The 25,513-nt window shown below is 40.0% G+C and overlaps 1 protein-coding gene across 3 annotated transcripts in view; it reads right to left on the reverse strand.

The window, feature by feature from the left end:
• The window catches only part of LOC124553956, a 241,926-nt gene that overhangs the window by 66,297 nt on the left and 150,116 nt on the right, over nucleotides 1–25,513 (reverse strand). For all 3 annotated transcript variants that reach the window (XM_047127970.1, XM_047127971.1, XM_047127969.1), the window contains 2 exons: nucleotides 24,829–24,897; nucleotides 21,017–21,085 (listed from right to left, as the gene is read on the reverse strand). In XM_047127970.1, coding sequence (XP_046983926.1) covers nucleotides 21,017–21,085; nucleotides 24,829–24,897 — 138 coding nt within the window. The remainder of the gene's footprint in view (nucleotides 1–21,016; nucleotides 21,086–24,828; nucleotides 24,898–25,513) is intronic.

A 25,513-nucleotide genomic window follows, 5' to 3' on the forward strand; every position in this document is an offset into this window, starting at 1 on the left:
AACTACAGAAATCCGTAATTATTGATACATGTTAAATTACCCGAAAGTTCCTAAATGCAATATAACACATACCGTACAGTTAAAAGGAAGTGACGCTTGATCAAGGTCCGCGTCACTCCATTTTTAACCGGACTTAACGTCTGAGAAAGTGAAGGAAATAATAATAATAGATATGGGAAGGGGAGGCTGGCAAAGCTTATAGGTGACAGTGTAGTAGTGGGTGGTGGGATTACTCATGGAAAAATTCCTGTTGTAGTTGGTGTCCGAGCTGCACCTTCTTTTAGATTGAAGTCAGTTGACACGTATACCTGTTTAAATTAAGTCCCTCTAACTAAGAAATCACCTTCAGAGGAAATCATGTTTCTAAGTAGAGAAGGAATTAGCATATTCCATCAAAATATAAGAGGTATTAAACATAAACATGAACTGCTTATATATGTTGACTCTGAAATTACTGGTATATTGGAGCACCACCTAAATAATTTGACAATTTAGAGGCTTCCTTTACCGGATACAGATTAGCTGCTTGTTTTTCAAGGAGTTCCTTACGGAGTGGGGGAGTGGCCATGTACGTAAAAAACAGTATTCCATTTGAGTCCATAGACGTGTCACGGCACCACATTGAACGGATATTTGAATGTTGTGCAGGCAGTCGAAGTTAGTAAAACTAAACTTCTAATTGTTATTTAAAGGTCCCCTAACTCTGCCTTCACAGCATTTCTGCTCAAGCTGGAGAGGGTGCTTGATTCACTTTATAGGAAGTATCAGAAATTAGTTACATGTGCTGACTTCAATATAAATTTTGTATATGATGGTGCAAGAAAAAGGATGTTGGTAGATCTCCTAAATTCATATGATCTAATGCAGACTGTGTTTTTTTTCCAATTAGGGTGTAGGGGAACAGTAGCACAGCCACAAACAATGGCTTTTTTTCCATTCTTCATTACTAGATGGGTATTCTGATAGTAAAAGGGTGAATGGCCTTTCAGACCATGATGCAACCAATTTTAACACAAAAAGGCTTTTGCACTCAAACAAATGTCACATATAATTACAAACTATGTAGGAAAGTTAATCCAAAAGCAATAGAGAGTTTTTTAAACCTTGTCAAGGAACCAGAGTGGCAGGGTGTTTATAGTGCTGATAACATAGATGATAAACATAATAATTTCCTTAACACATTTCTCATGCACCTTGGGATGTAGTGCAGGGTTCTGACGCTAGATGATGTTAGTAGAGACCTTCATGAAACAGCTGTGCAGACAGCGTCAGTGTAGAGCTCAACGTGCAAGTGTGGTATTGTGTTTCTCTGACTGTTGGCGGGTTACCTCTGCGAAATCGTCATGGCAACTTTAAAAGAACAAAGAGTGTGTGTGAAATTTTGTTTCCTGCTTAAAAAAACTGCAACGGAGACACATCAAATGCTTCAGGAAGCTTTCCAGGAGGACACTATGAGCCGCACACAGGTTTTCGAGTGGTTTGGGCGCTTTAAACGTGGTGAGATGTGTGTCGAAGACCGAGCTCGTTCTGGACGCCCTTCAACATCGTGAAATGAGGAGAACATTGAAAAGGTCCACCAAAATATCAACTAGGATTGTCACCGAACTATCGACCAAATTTCAGCAGAGACAGGAATCAGTTGGAGCTCGTGCCAGTGGATTTTGAGTGAGGATTTGCACACGAGACGTGTTGCTGCTGAATTTGTTCCACGCCTTCTCACGCAGGAGCAAAAAACCAGCCACATGAATGTGTCAGGACTTGAAAACAGAGATTGCCCGTGATCCAAACTTCTCGAACAAAGTCATTACAGGGGATCAGAGTTGGTTTTAAGGGTATGACCCAGAAACCGAGCAAGCATCAAGCCAGTGGAGGGCTCCTAACTCTCCCAGACCAAAAAAAGTGAGGCGAGTGAGGTCCAATGTGAAGACGATCATCACTGTCTTTTTTTTATGTTCGTGGAATTGTGCATCGGGAATTCGTACCCCCTGGCCAGACTGTTAACCGGCACTTTTACTTGGATGTTTTGAGGCGTCTGCGAGAGGATGTGAGCAGGAAACGCCCGTAACTTTGGCGATTAGGTGACTGGTTTCTGCACCACGACGACGCTCCAGCACACACGGCCTTACGAATGACCCACTGTTTGGCATCTCAGAGGCGGACTGTCGTTCCCCACGCTCCGTATTCGCCGGACCTAGCCACGTGCGACGTTTTCCTATTTCCACGAATGAAAAAAACGCTAAATGGGGAGCGTTATGACGATGTGGAGGCGGTAAAAACAGCTTCGCAAAGGGCACTGGACAATATCAAACTTGAAGAGTTCCAAACATGCTTCCAACAGTGGGAAAAGACACTTGACAAGTGCATCACATGTAATGGAGAGTATTTTGAAGGTGACTGAAGTAATTTTGTGAAAAGGTTCATCAATAAATTTTTTATGACAACAATCAGGTTTCTTTTGGGTCCCCCCTCATATTACTGATAAATCAGATATATGTATGGCATTTAACAATCATTTTCTGAGCATTGCTGGTGAAATAAATAAAAACTTAGATTCTACAGGGAATCATATAACTGTCTTGGCAAACACTTTTCCGAGATTAATGTCCGAAATACTCCTCTGTGATACAGAGGAGGGGGAAATCAAGTCAATAATTAAATCACTCAAGACTGAGGATTCATGGATATGATGGAGTGCCTAGCAGAATATTAAAGCACTGTGCTGCACATGTTAGCCCTGTATTTAGCGATATTTGTAATTTTGCCTTTAGGAATGGAATGATTGAAGTACTCAGTAGTAAAGCCGCTTTATAAAAACATAAAAAGGGATAAGGCAGACAATTTTAGACCTATTTCTATGCCGTCACTGTTTGCTGAAGTTATTGAAAAGGCTGTGTAATGTAATCATTTTACACCACGTAATTTGCTAGCAAATGTACAGTTCAGCTTCAGAAGTTGTTTAACAACTGAAAATGCTATATTCTCTTTTCTCTGTGAGGTAATGGATGGGTTAAACAAAAGGTTTTGTACGCTAGGCATATTTTTGATTTAACTAAGGCATTTGATTGTGTTGATCACAAAATATTGCTCCAGAAGTTCGACCATTACGGAATATAGGGAGTAGCCCACAATTGGTTCACCTCTTACTTTAACAACAGACAGCAAAAGGTCATTATTCACAATGTAGAGAATGGCTGTAATGTGGGGTCTGGGTGGGGTACTGTCAAGTGGGGGGTGCCCCAGGGATCAGTGTTTGAGCCACTCCTGTTCCTTATTTATATAAATGATGCCCTCTAGTATTACGGGTAACTATAAAATATTTCTGTTTGCTGATGACACTAACTTGGTAGTAAAGGAAGTTGCGTGCAACATTGGCTCGGTTTCAAATAGAGCAGTACATGACCTAAGTTCGTGGCTTGTAGAAAATAAACTAACACTAAATCACAGTGGGACTCAGTTTTTACAGTTTAACACACAATTCAACAAAACACGATGTTTTAACTCCACAGAATGGGCGTGTGATTAGTGAAACTGAACAGTTCAAATTTCTGTGTGTTCAGATAGATAGTAAAATGTCATGGAAAGCCCACATTCAGGATCTTGTTCAGAGACTTAATGGTGTCATTTTGACTATTCGAGTTGTATCTGGAGCAAGTGATCGTTCAACACAAAAATTAGTCTACTTTTCTTATTTTAATTTGTCGTATGGTATTATATTCTGGGATATTTTTGGTCAGGAAGGATATTTTTGGTTCAGAAACGGGTGGTTTGGGCAATAAGCGGTGTTTAAGTTCGCAAACCTCTTGTCGACCCCTGTTACTAGTCTGGGTATTCTGACATTGGCCATTCAATATATATAGTCGTAACTGTCATTTCGTGTTAACAATATCGGCTTATTCACAAGAATTATCAGCTTTCACTGAGTTAATACTCGGCAGAAATCCTGCCTGCATTTGGGTTGCGCTTCCTTAACTCTTGTGCAGAAAGGTGTGCAGTACACAGCTACATCTATTATCAATAAGCTACTACAAGAATTCAAAAATCTCAGCATTAATCCTTGCACTTTCAAATTGAAACTGAAGAGTTTCCTCATGGATCACTCCTTCTATCCTGTTGAGGAGTTCCTTGAAATATTAAGCTCATTCCTATGTTATATTATTGACTGTGTTTACTTAAACTTATGGCTTGACTTTTTTTTGGGTTCATAAACATTTTATTTTTATCTGTTATTACTTTTATGTTGTAATTGCATGTACTGACACATTTCATGACTTCGGAGATTTGCTCTTCAATTTGGTCCTATGGAACTTGACATAAATAATAATAATAATAAAAAGAGCACCATTATGCTATATGACGATACAGCACACCACAAGGCAATTTAATTCGTATGTAAAGGACATTAGTCTAGACGAGTAGGATTTTCTTGGGATGAGTAACGGATATTTTCTTTATTAATAAATCCATTAGATGGAAATAGGCTTTGTCAGACAACATGTTAACAAACTCACTGCTATTTGTTATCTTTTCCCATATTAGTTCCAAAACCATTGTCGCATTAGGTGATTGTTGGGTCTTCTTTCCTGGGAATCTACAACTTGTAGTAATTGTAATGTTAAGTCCTTTACCAATAGTCGTCAAATATTCGAACTGTGCTACTGTAAAGACATTACGTGACAATGGATAGCATAGTTTGGGCTTCTTATGACACACCCCGAACTGCTTTGATATTGTCTGGAGTACGAATGGTTTGCACACGCCCCGGAGATTGCTTTCTCATTGCTGAACCTGTTCCTCAAACTATCCTCACATATTCAACGAGTTAAAATTTCATAGAGTGGCTATAGGTCCGCCATGTTTGAAGCAAATTGAAGTTCTGTCCGCCATGTTTTCTTTAGTCAAGGCATTCGTCTGCTGTGTCCCGCCCCCTTGTAACTGCGTTTGACTTACTTGAAATAGCGCATACTAGCTTTATTTTTTCTAAAACAAGCAATAGACAGCAGTGATTTCAGTGTACACTGACAGCAAAAAGGGATGATTTTGTCGAGGCATGGCTAAACTTTTCGATGTAGATAACACTACAAGACAACTCAAATAAGTCTGTCCATCCACTATAACGTTACTTGTTGCCCATAAATTAATGCAATTAGAGCAGGTACCACCAGAATATTATGGTGAAGCTTCTAAACATGCTGTGGTTAACTATTAGAAACAGTAACGGGCGCAGAAATGCGATACTTTTGCCGCTATTTCAAAGTAAACAGTCAAAGCCTCAAAAACCAGTACATTGTGAACGAGAATATTATTTGAAATATGTGTTACAAGTAGTTAACACAAGCATAGTAAATCAATAATAATAATAATAATAATAATAATATGCAAGAAAAGAAAATAATTTATTTACATTTAATTTTTACAATGTTTTAACTGACTTTCGTATTTTTTCAGTCTTTTCACTGACCTTTAAATAAAATATGCTTCGTGTATAGTTGTCTCACAACTTAAGCTCTTCGCTCAGATGATTTTGATTTGCATAAGTGATTTATTCGACAAACAAAATAATGAAACTTCCTGGCAGATTAAAACTGTGTGCCGACCGAGACTCAAACTCGGGACCCTGCCTTTCGCGGGCAAGTGCTCTACCATCTGAGCTACCGAAGCACGACTCACGCCCGGTCTCACAGATTTACTTCTGCCAGTTCGAGTCTCGGCCCGGCACACAGTTTCAATCTGCCAGGAAGTTTCATATCAGCGCACACTCCGCTGCAGAGTGAAAATCTCATTCTGGATGCAAAATAATGTTTGAGCGGCAGTTTTATCAGTTTAACATAATGGGTTTATTCACCAAATTCAGTTTCTGTAAAAAGATGTTCATTGTTTATAAATAAGGAGCCCCTCACCAATTGCAACACTTCTGCCTGGAACCTCAACAAAACGTTTTTCTGACATTTCAGGATTATGTCCTCGTTATTTCTGAAAACCTTCTCAGCAACATTAAAAAGTTTGACAACATCATTAGCTGGATTGATTAAACTGGTTTTCACATCTTTCACTGCAAACAATCCAGTTCTTTTAGCCTCAATACAAGCAAAAATAACTTATAAGCAGTCAGTACAGTTAATTTTGTTTGTCACCTGTCTCACTGTACTGCCAGCTATGTACTCAATGGCATATTCAGAGTACATACTCAGTGAGGCATAATCTGGCACATAGTCATGGTCTACATCTGCAGGACTTACCTTAGCAAAAGGAAGTGATGGAACGGTAGCAGGAGGTAGCATACTAGTGTTTGATTCTTGGCAATTGCCACTTTGAGAACCTATCTGTGCAATTAAGCACTTCCTGCATGCTGATCTAAACTGCTTCCCCCATGAACCATGGACCATGCCGTTGGTGGGGAGGCTTGCGTGCCTCAGCGATACAGATGGCCGTACCGTAGGTGCAACCACAACGGAGGGGTATCTGTTGAGAGGCCAGAAAAACGTGTGGTTCCTGAAGAGGGGCAGCAGCCTTTTCAGTAGTTGCAGGGGCAACAGTCTGGATGATTGACTGATCTGGCCTTGTAACATTAACCAAAACGGCCTTGCTGTGCTGGTACTCCGAACGGCTGAAAGCAAGGGGAAACTACAGCCGTAATTTTTCCCGAGGACATGCAGCTTTACTGTATGATTAAATGATGATGGTGTCCGCTTGGGTAAAATATTCCGGAGGTAAAATAGTCCCCCATTCGGATCTCCGGGCGGGGACTGCTCAAGAGGACGTCGTTATCAGGAGAAAGAAAACTGGCATTCTACGGATCGGAGCGTGGAATGTCAGATCCCGTAATCAGGCAGGTAGGTTAGAAAATTTAAAAAGGGAAATGGATAGGTTAAAGTTAGATATAGTGGGAATTAGTGAAGTTCGGTGGCAGGAGGAACAAGACTTTTGGTCAGGTGATTACAGGGTTATGAATACAAAATCAAATAGGGGTAATGCAGGAGTAGGTTTAATAATGAATAAAAAAATAGGAGTGTGGGTTAGCTACTACAAACAGCATAGTGAACGCATTATTGTGGCCAAGATAGACACAAAGCCCATGCCTACTACAGTAGTACAAGTTTATATGCCAACTAGCTCTGCAGATGATGATGAAATTGATGAAATGTATGACGAGACAAAAGAAATTATTCAGGTAGTGAAGGGAGACGAAAATTTAATAGTCATGGGTGACTGGAATTCGTCAGTAGGAAAAGGGAGAGAAGGAAACATTGTAGGTGAATATGGATTGGGGGGAAGGAATGAAAGAGGAAGCCGCCTGGTAGAATTTTGCACAGAGCATAACTTAATCATAGCTAACACCTGGTTCAAGAATCATAAAAGAAGGTTGTATACATGGAAGAATCCTGGAGATACTAAAAGGTATCAGATAGATTATATAATGGTAAGACAGAGATTTAGGAACCAGGTTTTAAATTGTAAGACATTTCCTGGGGCAGATGTGGATTCTGACCACAATCTATTGGTTATGAACTGTAGATTAAAACTGAAGAAACTGCAAAAAGGTGGGAATTTAAGGAGATGGGACCTGGATAAACTGAAAGAACCAGAGGTTGTAGAGAGTTTCAGGGAGAGCATAAGGGAACAGTTGACAGGAATGGGGGAAAGAAATACAGTAGAAGAAGAATGGGTAGCTCTGAGGGATGAAGTAGTGAAGGCAGCAGAGGATCAAGTAGGTAAAAAGACGAGGGCTAATAGAAATCCTTGGGTAACAGAAGAAATATTGAATTTAATTGATGAAAGGAGAAAATATAAAAATGCAGTAAATGAAGCAGGCAAAAGGGAATACAAACGTCTCAAAAATGAGATCGACAGGAAGTGCAAAATGGCTAAGCAGGGATGGCTAGAGGACAAATGTAAGGATGTAGAGGCTTGTCTCACTAAGGGCAAGATAGATACTGCCTACAGGAAAATTAAAGAGACCTTTGGAGAGAAGAAAACCACTTGTATGAATATCAAGAGCTCAGATGGCAACCCAGTTCTAAGCAAAGAAGGGAAGGCAGAAAGGAGGAAGGAGTATATACAGGGTTTATACAAGGGTGATGTACTTGAGGACAATATTATGGAAATGGAAGAGGATGTAGATGAAGATGAAATGGGAGATAAGATACTGCGTGAAGAGTTTGACATAGCACTGAAAGACCTGAGTCGAAACAAGGACCCGGGAGTAGACAACATTCCATTAGAACTACTGATGGCCTTGGGAGAGCCAGTACTGACAAAACTCTACCATCTGGTGAGCAAGATGTATGAGACAGGCGAAATACCCACAGACTTCAAGAAGAATATAATAATTCCAATCCCAAAGAAAGCAGGTGTTGACAGATGTGAAAATTACCGAACTATCAGTTTAATAAGTCACAGCTGCAAAATACTAACGTGAAATCTTTACAGAGGAATGGAAAAACTGGTAGAAGCGGACCTCGGGGAAGATCAGTTTGGATTCCGTAGAAATATCGGAACACGTGAGGCAATACTGACCCTACGACGTATCTTAGAAGCCACATTAAGGAAAAGCAAACACGTTCCTAGCATTTGTAGACTTGGAAAAAGCTTTTGACAATGTTGACTGGAATACTCTCTTTCAAATTCTGAAGGTGGCAGGGGTAAAATACAGGGAGCGAAAGGCTATTTACAATTTGTACAGAAACCAGATGGCAGTTATAAGAGTCGAGGGGCATGAAAGGGAAGCAGTGGTTGGGAAAGGAGTGAGACAGGGTTGTAGCCTCTCCCCGATGTTATTCAATCTGTATATTGAGCAAGCAGTAAAGGAAACAAAAGAAAAATTCGGAGTAGGTATTAAAATTCATGGAGAAGAAGTAAAAACCTTGAGGTTCGCCGATGACATTGTAATTCTGTCAGAGACAACAAAGGACTTGGAAGAGCAGTTGAATGGAATGGACAGTGTCTTGTAAGGAGGATATAAGATGAACATCAACAAAAGCAAAACGAGGATAATGGAATGTAGTCAAATTAAATCGAGTGATGCTGAGGGGATTAGATTAGGAAATGAGACACTTAAAGTAGTAAAGGAGTTTTGTTATTTAGGGAGTAAAATAACTGATGATGGTCGAAGTAGAGAGGATATAAAATGTAGACTGGCAATGGCAAGGAAATCGTTTCTGAAGAAGAGAAATTTGTTAACATCGAGTATAGATTTAAGTGTCAGGAAGTCGTTTCTGAAAGTATTTGTATGGAGTGTAGCCATGTATGGAAGTGAAACATGGACGATAAACAGTTTGGACAAGAAGGGAATAGAAGCGTTCGAAATGTGGTGCTACAGAAGAATGCTGAAGATTAGATGGGTTGATCACGTAACTAATGAGGAGGTATTGAATAGGATTGGGGAGAAGAGGAGTTTGTGGCACAACTTGACGAGAAGAAGGGATCGGTTGGTAGGACATGTTGTGAGGCAACAAGGGATCACCAATTTAAAATTGGAGGGCAGCGTGGAGGGTAAAAATCGTAGAGGGAGACCAAGAGATCAAAACACTAAGCAGATTCAGAAGGATGTAGGTTGCAGTAGGTACTGGGAGATGAAGAAGCTTGCACAGGATAGAGTAGCATGGAGAGCTGCATCAAACCAGTCTCAGGACTGAGGACCACAGCAACAACAACAACGATCTAAACTGCACAGCATTTGGGTTATTTCTGTTTCCTCCTCTACTACGAATGCTGGAGAAAAATAATTCCAAGTTATCTTGACTTGCTCTACGGGTCAAAATATAATTGAGCTCTGCATTTTCTTTCCAAACATACAACTCTGTAATTTGCCTTATGCTCATTAAATTCAGCATAAGTTCATACAACGGCATTTTTCTGTTAGACAGAATAACAGGACTTCCATCAGAAAGCTTTAAAGACTTGAAATACTTAATGTATTCATTGATCCTTTTACAGACTGTGTCTCTGTTCCCTCTGAAAATTGGTGCCTTAGTGCCCTTGCCCATTGTGTGACAAGAATTTAATAAATCAAAGGCACTGTCTAACATTATGATATATTTAACTGTTGCCTCACACCCATAAAATTCTTTAATGCCTAAATCTTTGCAGAACAACATGGCATTTGCAACAGAATTGCTAAGGGTTTGTGCTGCCAAAGCCACTTTCATTTTTTGAGTATGGTACAGAATGTGCTGCCTCCTAAGTTTGTTTGCAGCATGCAAACCTTCCCTTTCATGCAAGTCCACTAACTTTTTAAAATATTCCCATTTAATTATGTTATCACTGCCTGAAATGCTACCATCTAACAAAAAATTCTTTTCTGCAAGTAAATTACGTGCCAGCTTTAGCATGTGAGCTGTGTCAAGCATGCAAAATACGCCCATATCATTATTTGAAGGGTGAAGAAACCAACACTGTGCTCCCTGTTCATCACATCTGATCCCTAAATTTGCCATTAAAGATCTATTTGTGGCAGTACCATCGCAAACCACAGCTACTATAGTAACACCAGTGTCTTCAAGTTTTGGGAGATACTGTTGTACCAAATTTAGCTTTACAGTAGAAAATAGGGAGTGAACTAAACAATAACCCACAGGAATTTTCCAATTTCTGTTTAGCACTGTGACCATGAACACAAGAGCCACTTTTGCTGCCTTGCTATCATCACTTTCTATGCCACCCTCCCCAAAATCAACATAGCCTCTTATTTTTTCCCCATCCCAAACAAGGTCCTTCTTAATAGCCATCTCATCAAACATCAATGTTGCAAAAATTTGGGTTGTGCTATTCTCAACTTCAGAGGCAGTTTTAGTGAAACCCTCCTCAGTAAAACCTGGATGGCCACCCACTGACATTGCCCAATGGCGAAGCGTTCTTGGGTGGGGTAATTTCACAAATTACGTAAGTAGCTGTATGCCTTGGCAGAATAAAAGTGTAGGGTCAGGGCAAATTTCCTTATTTGCTGAGAATAATGGCATACATTAGCACTGCACTGAAGTTCCAATAGCTCCTTCAACAAACCAACTACATGTTCACTGTTTAACATATCAGAAACTGAACTACATAGCCTTCTCAAACCAACAACTAAAGTCTGTAACTGTACTATTCTTCTTTTGTGTCGTACACTAAGTTGCTTCATTTGCTTTATCCGCTTCTTTAGTCGCACATTCTCTGCTTGTACTCTGTTATATTGGGTTTTCAACTTCTTAGGGCTTGGTAGACAGTAATTGTGGTCAGCAGAAACAGATGTGGATCCGACAGGCACTGAAAGAATGCAGTTACATCATAAGTTTATAACAGAGTTACACCATAAGATTGTAATAGAAAGTATGTAATTCAAAGTAATAAGAACATGGAGTAAAATTAAATTATTGACATACTTTGTGCTAATGATGTCACTGTAACAGCACTATCTTGCAAATTGTCGAAAGATCGCTTTCTGGGTTGTGGTCGTAATACTTTATCTTGCTTTTGTAAATGTGGTGGAAAGTTAAAGATAGTAGGTACTGCTTTTGACAAAAGGCGCCTCTGGACATTTGTGTGGTACATATATTTCTCTTCAAAATGAGCTGAACACAGGTAACTGGCTGTAGTAGGAAACCAGTTTTCTCGCTTCATATTTATAACCCATCTTTTTGTAATTTCCTTATCTTTTAAAGGAAATCTGTAATCAACGATAAATAAATTACTTTCCTGCATTGTCTTAAGCATAATTACAGTTCCAATGCAAATGACTCTTTAATAAACATTAAAAAACGTGTGTCGTATTACGGTACTAATATACTTACTTATAATATGAAATATTTGTTGTTTTATCGCTGCGATTTGTGCAGTTTAACGCTGAACACACTGCAGGCATGTTGACTTTATATTTTGTAACAAAAGAGTCAACTAGAAAAGTTAAATATTGCAGTAATATCACAACAGCTGACACACTTCCAACACAAACAACAGTAACGCTTTCCTAATGTTTTGACTAAGGAGAACATGGCGGCCGAGTTAGCGTTGGTTGCCGCTAGAAGCGCTGTAACTAGTATCTCAGCCACTCTATGAAATTTTAACTCGTTGTCACATATTACATGCACGTGCTGACAGAGCGTAGTCGTGCAATCTTAAGCTGATGTGGTGCAGAAAATCTTTACATGCAGCCTCCACAATGTCAATGTTTCTGTAAAAAGCTTTGATGGTAAAAGTACGTTGCCCACCACTCGAAGTATCCCTGTCAACTAAATGCAGGGTGTATACGTGGACAAGGAAAAAAAATTCCCGGATTTCCCAGTTGAACATACACTTTCTCCCGAGTGAAAATACACTTTTTCCGTGTTAAGTGACAGTATCCTTTTCCTCGGAACTGTAAAACTTATCAGTTTATAGAGATTACAACGCGCTTTCGTAAGCCAGTCATAGCTCATGTCACGTGATGTCGCCAGCCGATACAGCGGATATTCAAAAGCATAGGACACGTCATGTAGCCAGCCAATAGCATTATCACTGTTAAGTAGTGCGTACACACAAATAGGAAAACGTAATGGTTTAAATTAATATACATAGTGTTGCTACAAGAAAAGCAAAGCCTTCACACACAATATTGGTATCAACGATTAATAAGCTGCAAGAGAAGCTAAACTTTCACGTACAACGTTGGTGTTCTTTGCGCATGTTACACTTTAAGACACATCACACAAATGTGCCAGTGAAATTTTTAACAACGACATAAATATCTGATCTTCTCGGCCTGAAATTTTTCTAAATGGTCATCCTCAAGGAGTTGATTTTTAAATAAGAGTCAAACGCTCTGTGATTAAATAAATTCATCGCACACAGTCCATCTTGTGTAAAAGGAAATTTACTTTGAAAGTAACGCTTTTCAATCAATCATTCGCAATATTTTCCCGCGGCGTGTTAGAAAGAGGTTCGTTTCAGCAGTTGCAAGAGAGCGCCAGATGACAGGCGTCACAGCACTTGCGCAGCTACGATGAGACAAGAAGTCCGTATGTTCGTACGTGAAAGACATTAAAAGATCTTACGTTTTGTCATAAAAAAAATAAGACATCAGAGGATATTCCAAGGTCATCAGAACTTTATGAACTATAATAACGTGCATTTTCGGTTTAAAGTGCACATTTGTACGTCCAGATTCCGTTGTAAATTGTCTTGGTGTACCAGTACTGTATTATTTCATTTTTGGTTTTTTATTATGGCATTTGCCATACTTGCAAGACGACGAAAACATTCGCTTTTGAAATGCAGAGAACAGTTGAAACTAGCCAATAGTGTGGAATTAAACATTTCGTTACAAATACATTGACTGCATCAGCAGAAAAGATTTAGCATCTTGCTGCTACTGCTTATACAGCTAACAGCCACACTTTTGTAGCCACAATCGGGAGAAGGTACTACACATGCGCGACTCAACTGCGCCCCGCACGCAACTGCTCACACGAATCTAATGTAAACAGTTGTGACGTCACCCTCATCGGAGGCAATTTGTTGTTATAAAGCATTGCATAGTCCTCCTGAAGCCTTTGACACATTTTGTTGCTGGTAGATGCTTGTATGAGCACTGTGTTTTGTTGTTGTACATGGCGCATTTCCGTTGCAACTTAAGTTTTATTTTAGTTTTTTCTCTCGTTCATGTTTTATTTCTACAGTGTTATTTTACAGTAGCGGGATACAGTAATATCCTTTGGTTGAATATTATTTCTTACCAGTCAAAATAACAAAAATTTAACTGAAAACTAAAACAAAAAATCGCGGGATTCTAAAGAATTCCCAGGTTTTTCCCGGATGAAAAAATTCCCAGGTTTTTCCCGGATCTCCCGGTTATCCCGGGTCGTATACACCCTGTAAATGGCAAGATGACACGAACTGGTTTCCATTTGTTATTTGACACTAACAATCGCCCAGGCCTACAAACACAAATGTCAGAATGTGCCATTTCTCTGAACCACCCTGTATATGCAGACACTACATTCATTACATGAAGATTGTGCACTAACAAAAATATAGTTTCCAATCTTGAAAAGAGGCTACCAATAATCACATGGAAAATTTTCTAAATATAGAAGTCTTATTTAGGCCTTTAAATGCAGTATTTCAGACATATTCCAACCCTAAATGAAGAAGACATATTTAACTTATCATATTTTTATTTTTATATTCACATTAAAATTAATTCACATTATCATTTTCAATAAAGATAACTTTGTCAGCCTCAGCGTCACTCACTGCTGTCTCCTGCATACATTCTTTCCTATCTCACAGAAAGTTGTCGACGTTGTTGTTCTAGTATTGAGATATGAGGGACTTCAATTTTTTATCTACATCACTGCTGCTGATGGGAAGCAATGCAGAATTTTTTTAAGGGAGTCGTCTTTCAGTTTAATACTTTTACAGCTATGATTTTGAACATTCCAGAGGTATTCCTCTGCCTCACAGAATGTGACAAATTGATAAATTGGTTAATTCTGCATCTCCTCTCCGCCCCCCGCCCCCCCCCCCCCCCCCTTTTCCATAAAGGAACACATGTAAATACAACAGGCAACAGTACAGCTGAGCAAAAACAAACACCAATGCTGCATAGCAGCATTTAGTAGTAGCGTGTCGGGACCAACGTTCGTCTGATATGCACCGACACAGCCGTGGAACAACGGCTTCGTGTTGTCAAAATGTCGACTACATGTTGCAAAAATCTATAGTCCATCACTAAAGTGTTGTATAGTATAGTTCGCAAACTTACGTTTAGGGGGGAGCGCGCAGTTTATGAAGTAAAGCCACCACGGCCGCATTAACCCTTTCGCTGCTACAGAGACGTGTTCCCCGCATTCCGCGCTGTGCACGATTTTGTCATCACTGCACTGCTCGCCTGTGCAGACACATGGTGTTTCGACTGCTTTGACACACTTTATCATTCGATTTCACAAAAACTATTTGGCCCAATAAATTGATTTTTACACATCTTCTTGACTGATACCTTCCCCCCATAAATGACTTAATTTTGTTTCAATGTTCAACGCAGTTATTGTGCAGCACTAGATGAAGTAAACCATTGCGCGAAATTTTGAAGAGTTTGCAGAGGTAAAAGTCCATAGCGTATACTTCCCGTATGGTCGATTTTAGTTGCCACTAGAAATTTCAAAAAATTACATTCAAATGAATAAAATTCGTGAAGTAAGAAACTTCGATATTGTTTTAAAACAAAGAAAACATTAAGCACCGAAGAAGGTTTGAACTCAGAACCTTTCGCTTAGCAGCTAAACACTTTAACCATTACGCTGACGCTACTTGTCATCCAATAGACCTTCCAAAGGACTTAAAACTAGCACGCAAAATACAAACACTGTTGGTATGACTATGAATTACTCACGTTTCATCGAAGTACAATAAGAAAGAAACAATTACCGCTGTTCTTTATTGCGAAAAAGCGGTTAGTGAGAATGATACAAACACCTTTCCTTGCTATCGCCTGACTTAGGAGGCTTATTGCTTGTTTGGTGTAATTAATTAATAGAATATGAAGCAATTGGTATAAAGAATGCTTTTTCCCAAATTTCTATAAAAGAAAGTCTGCTATCAAGACACTGATTTTGTTCAATTAGTTTATTTATGACTGAACGTTTCTGAAACTGAAGACACTCGTCTGTGCTCTGCACTGCAGTCGAGCTCTGGCAACGTCGTTGTCTGTTCATTGGCTGACTGTGTTTTGTGACGTCAGATGCGCAGAACGAACCTAAACTCGGCCGCCGTCGTAAATGACGCGCACTTTAGCCCCCAACAATGTTACAAACAATGTTGCAGAACATGCTTCAAACTCAGTGTAAACGTACACCTTGTGTGCCACAATGATGAATTCATTTCTATGTAGGTTTACTGCATACTCAGGAAGGAAATCGTTACAATCTATAAAACATTTTAGCAACACAATATGATTACCAAAATGTAAACAATACCTTTTTCGAATTATTTAAAAATATCATATTTTAAACGGTCTATGTCCATAATTTTTAGTAGCTTACCGTAACCCTGTGATCAAGGTGATAAATACATAACAATTACGGACAAACCGTAACAGTTGGCAGGCATGCAAAAATAAATAAATAAAAATGATTACTGATTATGACAGCACACTGTGTGTGTGGTCACCAAATTCTAAAAATACTGGACTGCTCAGTTATAATTCATTTTTACACTGTCCGCTAATGTGTGAAGAACAGAAACTAAAATTAGAGGTTTATCCTGGGATACTGAAGACTTGCATTTAAAACTCATAAAGAAACTTTAATCTGACCACACATTTTTTTTTCTTTTTTTTAAGTATGAAAACATGTCTGAGCAATGCACGAGCTTCTACATAAAAATATTACTTTCTATAAATAGGAAATTTCAATTCAGACCACTGCAAACACTGTTAAAATTACAAAGAGAAAGAAAGGATGACCACGTAACAGTATTATCCTGTGCTACCATTTAAATCACACAAAAAACACTGCTTAAGCATTACAGCCTTATAGAACTGGTATAACAAATCTGTCATTATACACATTCAAGGTGTGCTAAATTCACTGCCTGACAAACAAAATAAACACAACGGCCCAGGGGAAACAAAATGAAACTTCATGGATCGAGAGGGTATGTCATGTTACTCCAGCAATTACAAAATAGGATCAAATATAGGATAAATTGGCAGTACGAGCCCTGTTATCAATGTGACATTGAAGCCTCTTCTCTGACCTGGGGACATGCTGTGATTTGGTTGAGAATGGAGTCATAAAATGGTTACATCCTCTCCTGAGGTAAACTGGTCCACCACTGTTGTAAGAGGCCCCCCGATATCCCGGATACTGACATGGGGACCGAGATGACATCAAATTTGGTCAACACACGTGTCCTATCAGGTAGAGACCAAAGGGTCTCGTTGGCCGCAGAAATACCTCAACATCGCGCAGACAGTTCTTACACACTCGTGCCGTAGGTGGAGAGGTATTGTCCTGTTGAAAAGTGGCTTTACAATACTGTAACAGGACAAAACTGCAGGAAAACTTTGAGCAAAAGTTAGAGCCCAGAACTGCAACAATACCACAACCAGACAGCGGATGCCACTCACTAAACTGCGCAATAGGCTCCCTTAATTGTCGCACCATATGCACCGAAATCGGACCACAAGTCACGAACGTCGGCCGCTGTCGGCTGTCGCTTCCGCTCGATCGGCACTCCTCGTTAGCAGACTTCTGTAACAGTTCCGGTTGTCAATGCCCCGGGGTAAGTCTTTGAGAAGACACTCTGGACCAATCGACTTCCGAGTAGTCGAGGATTGCACCAGACCCCAGTCACACTGCCCCGCTGGAGATGGTTTGCAGTGGTCCACAAATGCAAACTCCTGTGAATTCACCATCGGGAACCGGCACTTAAACACCAGCCTAGCCAAGTACATCACATTCGGTACGGCAGGACCGCGCCCGGCACCTGCCGTTGTGTTAGCTGGGAATTTTCATTCTGAACTCTGCCACCAAGAGACTGAGAATGACAGACCTCTGCCCTTCTGCCCAACACTGGCAGGCAACACTGCGCCACACAACTGCTCCTGCTCTTTACCGACGATCCAGACTTCGACTCCGGACAACACCGTCACCGTATCACCAGAATGACGCGACATTCCGCATTAGAGAAGATATGGTGGTCACCCGTGACTGCAGCGTGGCCGCACCCTGCCGTCTCAGCTCGTCTCGTGTACCGGAGACCCCGGCGCTGTGCTCTGTCTCCCGAGCAACACGTGCACACTTGCCTGCTGTATGTCAATGTCTGCAGCTACAATACCGGAATACTATGAGGGAACTCCGGACCACACCGGAGAGTGGAGCGCAAACAGAAGAATGTCTGAACTGTACGAATTAGTAAAGGACTGACACAGAGTGGTTGTACCTGCAGCAGGACCCGCCTCTGTTGCTGTCCACATCCCCCATCTTCGACAGATAACCCAGCCCACACCCAGACATCCTATCTGTCACCTTTACGATACAGTTACACGAGAGGTAATACACGAGGATGCAGGATGTCTGCAATCTACAGGCTCCTCAAACCGTGAAACCATGAGTAATAGTGCTCTGCGTGTCCAAAACAGTGGATGGGTCCTCTCTGCAGGCTGCCACCATACTTACCAACAGTGGTCATCGGGGATAGTGCAGAACTGCAATTAATCACTCAACAAAATACAGCACAATTCATCAGCAGTCCATCGTTTACTATCCAGGCATCACTCCAAATGCAGCCATTTGTTTTGGTCTGTTAATGGCAGCCTATGCTCGGTAAAATAATTCCCTGGTCCACCTTCTACCAGTGCCGGATGACGCAGAATGTTTCACGGACTCCATTAACGGTCCTCACATGGTGGGCACATATGTGCTTGGTGCACAGTATGCTGTTCCTCCCCTGTGATGGTCAGAAATGGTTGACTAGAACCTTAATGATGAGTATGTCTGACATCACATTCCCATGCAGTCCAACACTGAGTGACTATCACATCTGAATGCCCCACCAAATCCAGTTAATGCACGGTTCGGAGGCAAATGAAGGCCCACAATGAAGCCCCTGTCAAAATCTGTCATTTGCCGATAACACCATCTCGCACCAGTATGTGGCATCTCTGCGTCCTTCACACTTATCTGTACTCACCCCCCTTACACAGAGGAAACAAAAAGCAAGTGAAATCTCCTAATATCGTATCAGACCACCTCCTGCCAGGTGTTGTGCGGCAACTCGACATGGCACTGTCTCAACAAGTGGTTTGAAGTGTCCTGCAGAAATATTGAGCCACATTGCCTCCAGACCTGTCCACAATTGCAAATGTGTTGCCAGCGTAGAATTTTTTGCACATACTGACCTCTCAATATGACCCGTAACGGGCGATCTCGTCGGCCAAATCGGTCATCCGAACTGTCCCGAAAGTCCTGCGAACCGATCGCGAGCGACTGTGGCCCGGTGACACGACAAATTGTCATCCGTGAAAAAGCCATCATCGGCTGGCTGCAAGAAGTCTCCGAGAAGCCAAATGTAACCATTTTCAGTTATTTCCATTCTTCGTCATTGTTTCTGTTTGATTTTGAGGAGAAGTTGGACTTTCAGTGCTGAATTATCAATAAACAGGAGTTAAGTTTTCCACAAATACCATATTGTATGACCTAGTGATCTGCCCTCAAGCCACTGCAAAATACCCTTACTGAATCACTGCTCATGTTTTTTGTTATAAGCTATTTGCTTTTTACTGTCTGAACCTCACTGCTCAGCATTTTCATTGCTGTCATCTGAACATTAGGGTCAGATAAACCACATACACTCTTCCCTGCTAAGTGTTTACAACAAGCGACTTATGTAAAGATTACTCTACAGATGAGAAAACTGTGGAAAATTAATAGATAAAAATACTTGTCTAACAACAACAACAACAACAACCATACTTCTCAGTACAATATCTACCGTCATTATTTTGATGCTGTTCCCTGACTCCACAACTTGCTGAAGGCTATTCAGTACCTATTAAATTGTCAGTTTTACAGAGGGGGCAGCAATATCAGGGGACAAGAAGAAGGGGGGTGGGGGGTGGGGGGGTGGAAACGAAAAAGAAAACGGATTTTTCCCAGATAAAATTAGACTTTTTCCTGGGTGGAAATACACATTTTCCTGATTTTCCTGGGAGAAAATATCCCTCAGAACTGTAAAACTTATGTGTTCCTTGAATGGTAGAAGTTTTATACACCATTTCCCAGCACTTTAGGAAACGAAACCTAGAAAAAAATTATGCGTTTTGGAATGCTCTTTCATGTGCAGCAACACGTACGCTGCATATTTTTGTATTACGGAAGTGTAAATACGAATTCCACCAAACACAGCACGTTAGTTTCCTAAGCACTGAACCAGATTGTGATGTGCCTTTGTCAGCCAATCATAGCTCACATCACGTATCTGTCCAGCAAATGAAATCAGATATTCAGAACACAGGACACCTGCTGTAGTCAGCCAATAGCTACAGCACTGTTAAGTAGAGCGGATACACAAATAGCAAAAGTTTATGGTTTCAATTAATATACATGTAGTATAGCTACAAGAAAAGCTAAGGTTTCACATACATACACTGGCACTTTTTTCTTCTTTTTTGCGAGTGTTGCCCTTTGATATATAACAAACACAAACGTGCCAGTAAAATTTTAAAAGGTGATGAAAATTTCTTGTCTTCTGGGCCCGAAATACTTCTAACAGAAGTGGCTGGTCATCAAACTGTTAAGTTTTGAATGAGAGTCAATCGCTCTGTGATGTCAGAAATGCATCGCACATTCTCACACGTAAAATAATTCATCTTGCGAAAAAGGAAATTTACTTTGCAACTAATGCTTCTCAAACAAAAATCATTCGGAATATTTTCCCGCAACCTGTTAGAAATGTAAACTTTTGTGATGTCATGCTCACTGAAGTATTGCGTAGTCTTCGTCCCGAAACCTTTGACACATTTTGCTGTTGGCAAACACTTACGTGTGCACTGTATTTTGTTGTAAGTTTTACACTGATGTTTCTCTCTCTTTTTTGTTTTACAGCCACAGTATTATTCTACAGCAGCAGGCTAAAGTAAAATTCTTTGTTAGTTTCTCTCTCTTTTTTTGTTTTACAGCCACAGTATTATTCTACAGTAGCAGGCTAAAGTAAAATTCTTTGTTAGAGTATCAGTTCTTACCAGTTAAAATTATAAAAAAATTATCTCGAAAGTAAGACAATGAAAAATTCCCAGAATTCTAAAAAATTTCCGTGTTTTTCCTGCTTTTCTCCCAGATGAAAAAATTCATGGGTTTTTCCCAGTTGTCCCAGGGTGCATACACCCTGAATATTGAAGGGTAATTGCATGCGAAAGGCAAGACTGAATACATCCTGCTAGTGCAAACAGTTTTTACCTGCCAGCACATTTTGGATAAATTACAGCTTCAGCTACCCAATTACCACACAATGAATGCTTATCCACAGCAATGTAAGAAGAATAGAAAAGTGAAACTGCACTCACCTTTTCCTCAATGCTCAGTGGATCCCGTGCCGTATCGGGACCATCGGGCATCTCCCACTTGTGCAGAAACTGAAAATGAGTAAATGGAGTTACTCTTGTTTGTGCATATACATACATAAGTCATATCCTGACCACCACCGAAATTGTTTTGTCTATAACGTGCATCATATTACACAATCTGTTCAATATAGTTTTTAGAGAAGGCAAAACAATTCAAAGCAGTAAATACAAAAGTTTCAAAGAATTTTAAAATATTCTAGAAACATTTGGATGTTTGCTTACTAATTGCAAATAATTCATCTTCTATGTGTAAGACATATACACATTTGCAAGCAACAGTCAAAATGTCATATGATATGAAAAAAAGTTAGCTACACGAAGGTTGAGTGGATGCTAGATATTTTCCTTAAAGAACCTTTCTGTGCAATGAGTAACTTAGATCTATATGTGGAATTCCCCCAGAAAAGTATTCTTCAGATCATCGAATGGAAGTATACACAGTAATTTTGAAATGCTTTCCAGCACCACCTTATAAATATAGCAAATGTTACGGCATTCAAGCTTTGAGAAGATCTTTAATATGTGATTTCCAATGAAGTTCTAGTCAGCATCCACAATCACGACCTCTTTACAGCCAGGTTTATGTATTTCCTTTTTGCTGTACTGTGTTGTAATTGATGATGAGACACACTACTGTGAACAACATTAAAGGAACTGTTTTTCATTTTCCTTCTTTTTCCTCCAATTGACTGACCAATTACGAGGAACCACTCACTAGTTTTGAAAATTTCATCTCTTGCATCTTTGTCTCATCGTAACAGAAAAAGGAGAAGACTAACAGTACAAGTATCAGTCTTGTACATAATGGATTGAATCTGTCCTTACTTATCTCATCAGGTGTAGCAATGCGGGGATGCCTATTACGAGTGGAATGAAGTTTTGGTATGAAAGAATGAATCAGTCAGATCCGAGCCAGCATACTGACCACGTAGCAGGAGAGCGTTTTATATGAGGTGTGCCTGAAAATAACGGGACTATCACTGTAAAACATTTGATTTCAAACATATAGATATTTAGTTGTTGTCACTCTCAAAACACTCCCATGCTTTATCCCTACAACCCTCCATGTGAATTTTTCACGGTGAGCTCCTTGATGACACATATGACATTTTCCTTCACTACTTCAGCACACTACAATCCTGTTCCTTTTAATACAGATCTGAACTTGGGGAATAGATAAAAGCCATAAGGTGCTAGGTCAGGTGAATAAGGTGAGTGATCTAGCACTGGGACTCTGTAATTCGCCAGAAACCTCTGAACAGACAATGCGGCACGAGACAGTGTGTTGTCTTGATGGAGAAACCACAATTTCTTCTTACACAATTTGGGTCTTTTTTCTTATTTTCTCGAGGAGTTCCCTTAATCTTCAGGAAGCCCATGAAGATACACAAATGCATAAAAAAGGCCAATTATCATTGTTTTGAGTCTTGACTCACTCATTCCAGCTTTTTCACTCTCGGTGAAGTTGGGTCCTTCAAATGCGTGAATTGATGCTTTGTTTCTGGATCATAAGTAAAAGTCCAAAATTCATCACGTTATCAGTCTTTTCCAGAAATTACTATCATTTTCAGTATTACAAAATTGTTAAGGCTTTCGTTGACAAACTGTGTATTTGCTTCTTTCTCGTGTTCTTCGGCCGACATTCGTCTGATGATTTTACTGATGTCTTGCCTGCACGAGCAGTTGGCATTGTCAAAACTTCACCCTCCATTGCCGGTGGTGAACTGGAACCGAGCTCGCAGCTGCAGACTATATGTACCTGGCATGTCAACGTCCGAGGGCTTCTCCGCGGTCATTTCCTGTGTGGTTCTCCTCTTGCTACCTGCAGGACAGGAAGCCAGGATCCGTTTACCTTAAGGCTTTCTTCTCTCTTGTTGAAACTATTCCTGTGTGGGTGTATTTCTACAGCTTCTTTGAACAAGTGGGTGTAATAGTGCTTCTGTACAGGCAGAACCTCCGTGTTGGCGAATTACGTGGCCGGTCTCACTCAGCGCGTGCTCTGCCACGGCCGATTTCTCCACCTCCCCAGCTTGCAATGTCACTTATGTTCCTTGATCCTGGTGTCGGTTGATTGTCCAGTCATTCTGACAAACTTTTCTGTATGTGCATGGTAAGCAGTATATTCCCGACATTTCAAGTACGTAAAGACAATTTTCAAACAAACAAGGGGATCAAAGAATATTTTAGATCAGCAAAGGATAAAAGGGATCCACATGCAATTGTTGTGTAACTTAAAGTTTATTGTTGATGTATAAACAAATATAAATTCTGTACTATTTATAAACGTCTGGAGGAACAACTAATAGTATTCTTAAAGGATCTGTTTGGCTCTATTCGAAAACATGTTAACAAAGCCGGTTCTTAATCAATTCCAAAGTAATTAACAGTTTTGTCCAAAGTATTGTTTGCATACTTATATTTGTTAATTTAATCATTTAAAAAAATAATTTGGCCTAAAGCTTGTGGTAGAAGAAACTGTTAAAAGGAATGATTTTTTTTTATTTATTCAGTTAATTTAATGAGTTAAGTTTTAATTGTAATTTCTGTAAATTTTACTTCAAACAATGTATAGTTTCAGAACCTCTTATTGTGAGGATATATAAGGGCCCCGATTTTTGGTCCTGAGACAGTCAGTCCACAACCGAGTTTCAGACAAGGAACCCGTATTGGTTAGATCATCAAGAATTCTTCAACTTAACTGTGAAGTAAGTGATACACAATTAGGCCATGTGTTAAAATAATGACAGTGTCTGCTCCATACGTACATTTATATTCTTCAAGAACTGTGAACTTTGTGACTATGTTTTTACTGCTCGTAGATGTTCAATAGTAAACTATTGTAGCAGTCTGTGGAGGTTTGCCTGCAAATTATTAATGAGGCTAATGGAAAGTTAAACAATAGTGCACTGGCCATATATAGCTGTGTATCATTGGGGGGTTGTGAACAATGAAAGTAAACTACTGTGAAACACAACTAGGCACCTGTCAGCTACATTATTTAAAGTAGTAAGTGTTTTTACTTCCACACCCCATTTTTCAGCCAGTATCACAACGCAGTATGTCAGCAACAAATGAAGAAATACAGAAGGCTAACCGTGACATAGCTCTTACACAAACAAAGGGCACGGCCATTGTCGATTACGTGAGATAGGAATATTTGGCTTGAGCCAACGGAACAATAAATTTGGTTTTGATCTAAACTGTGAACACTTCAACGAAAAACTTACCACCATTATTATATTATTTTGGTGGAGGTTGATATACAAAAGTAGTAAGAGTTTCGATACGGCATGTGCCAGTTGGCATACGGTTAGGAATTTTAATAATAATAAGATGGGAGTACGTTTGATGTAAATCTGTCCTCCGATGCTCGCATAAATTTTTAGTCTAATGTCAGTTAACGAAGAAATTAATCTAGAATTTGGCACAGTAATTTTGGGAAGCTGCAGAAAATCTTAATACAAGTGGATGAAAATGTCAATCTCTGTCCACACACATCTTAACCACTGCTCCACTTCACTCAATGCTCATAACTTAGATTCAGAAAAATCTGCATTTTTGGGTAGACTGAAACAACCCCTGTGGTTCTACCACATATGGCCTGCTAGAAACTTACCAATAATGGGTGCCACTTATGAGTAACACAGCAAGAGGAGTGATTGATACCATATGAAGTACATCCCACTATGTTGTGCACACTGGTTTGCAGATAATATATGTACATGAAAAGACTGACGAATTTCAGTACTTACCGGAGTTTCTTCTTCGACAAACACGTACTCCATTTCCCGCTTTGGAGATGTGAGTTGGCCAGTTTCCACCTGAATGAAAGGAAATGAGTAAGTACAGGCACAGCACAGACTGCAACAAGCAACAAAGAAACTAGTCTACACAATATAAATGAATATGTTACGACAATTGGAAATCTGTGGCAGGGCCAGATTTCCTGCTCATATGTGAGCAGTTGCCCCCAGGTGTGACTCAAACTTTGACACTCTCTCACACTTGGTCCTGTGATTTCACAACACTGCTAGCAGAGGTTCCCCTACCACACCGTGTGCAGGGATAGATCAGACCAGCAGTGTTATGGGAAGAGAAATTGTGCAAAGCCACGGCTTGGTTACAGTCACGGACAACTTTTGGCGACCCACAGGCCCGATTCAATGTAAAAGTTGATTTTGCACAAGATATAGTTAAAGTTTGTAGTGTGTCTCATAGTTTTGTACCTGGAATGGAGAAATTCATCTATGAAGACTCGCTTGAGGGCTTTTAAAGTAAAGTATATGTTAGGGATACAGGCTGTTGCCAAATTGACACGACAGTTAATTCGCTTACAATTCCTTGTCCGGCTTTCTTTGTTCATATGTTTGGATCCCGAATCGTGGATCCGGCACTTTTCTTTGTATTTCATGGCAAATGATAACTACAAAACAAACA

Source organism: Schistocerca americana, chromosome 11, assembly GCF_021461395.2.
Source record: "Schistocerca americana isolate TAMUIC-IGC-003095 chromosome 11, iqSchAmer2.1, whole genome shotgun sequence".
Taxonomy (NCBI): domain Eukaryota; kingdom Metazoa; phylum Arthropoda; class Insecta; order Orthoptera; family Acrididae; genus Schistocerca; species Schistocerca americana.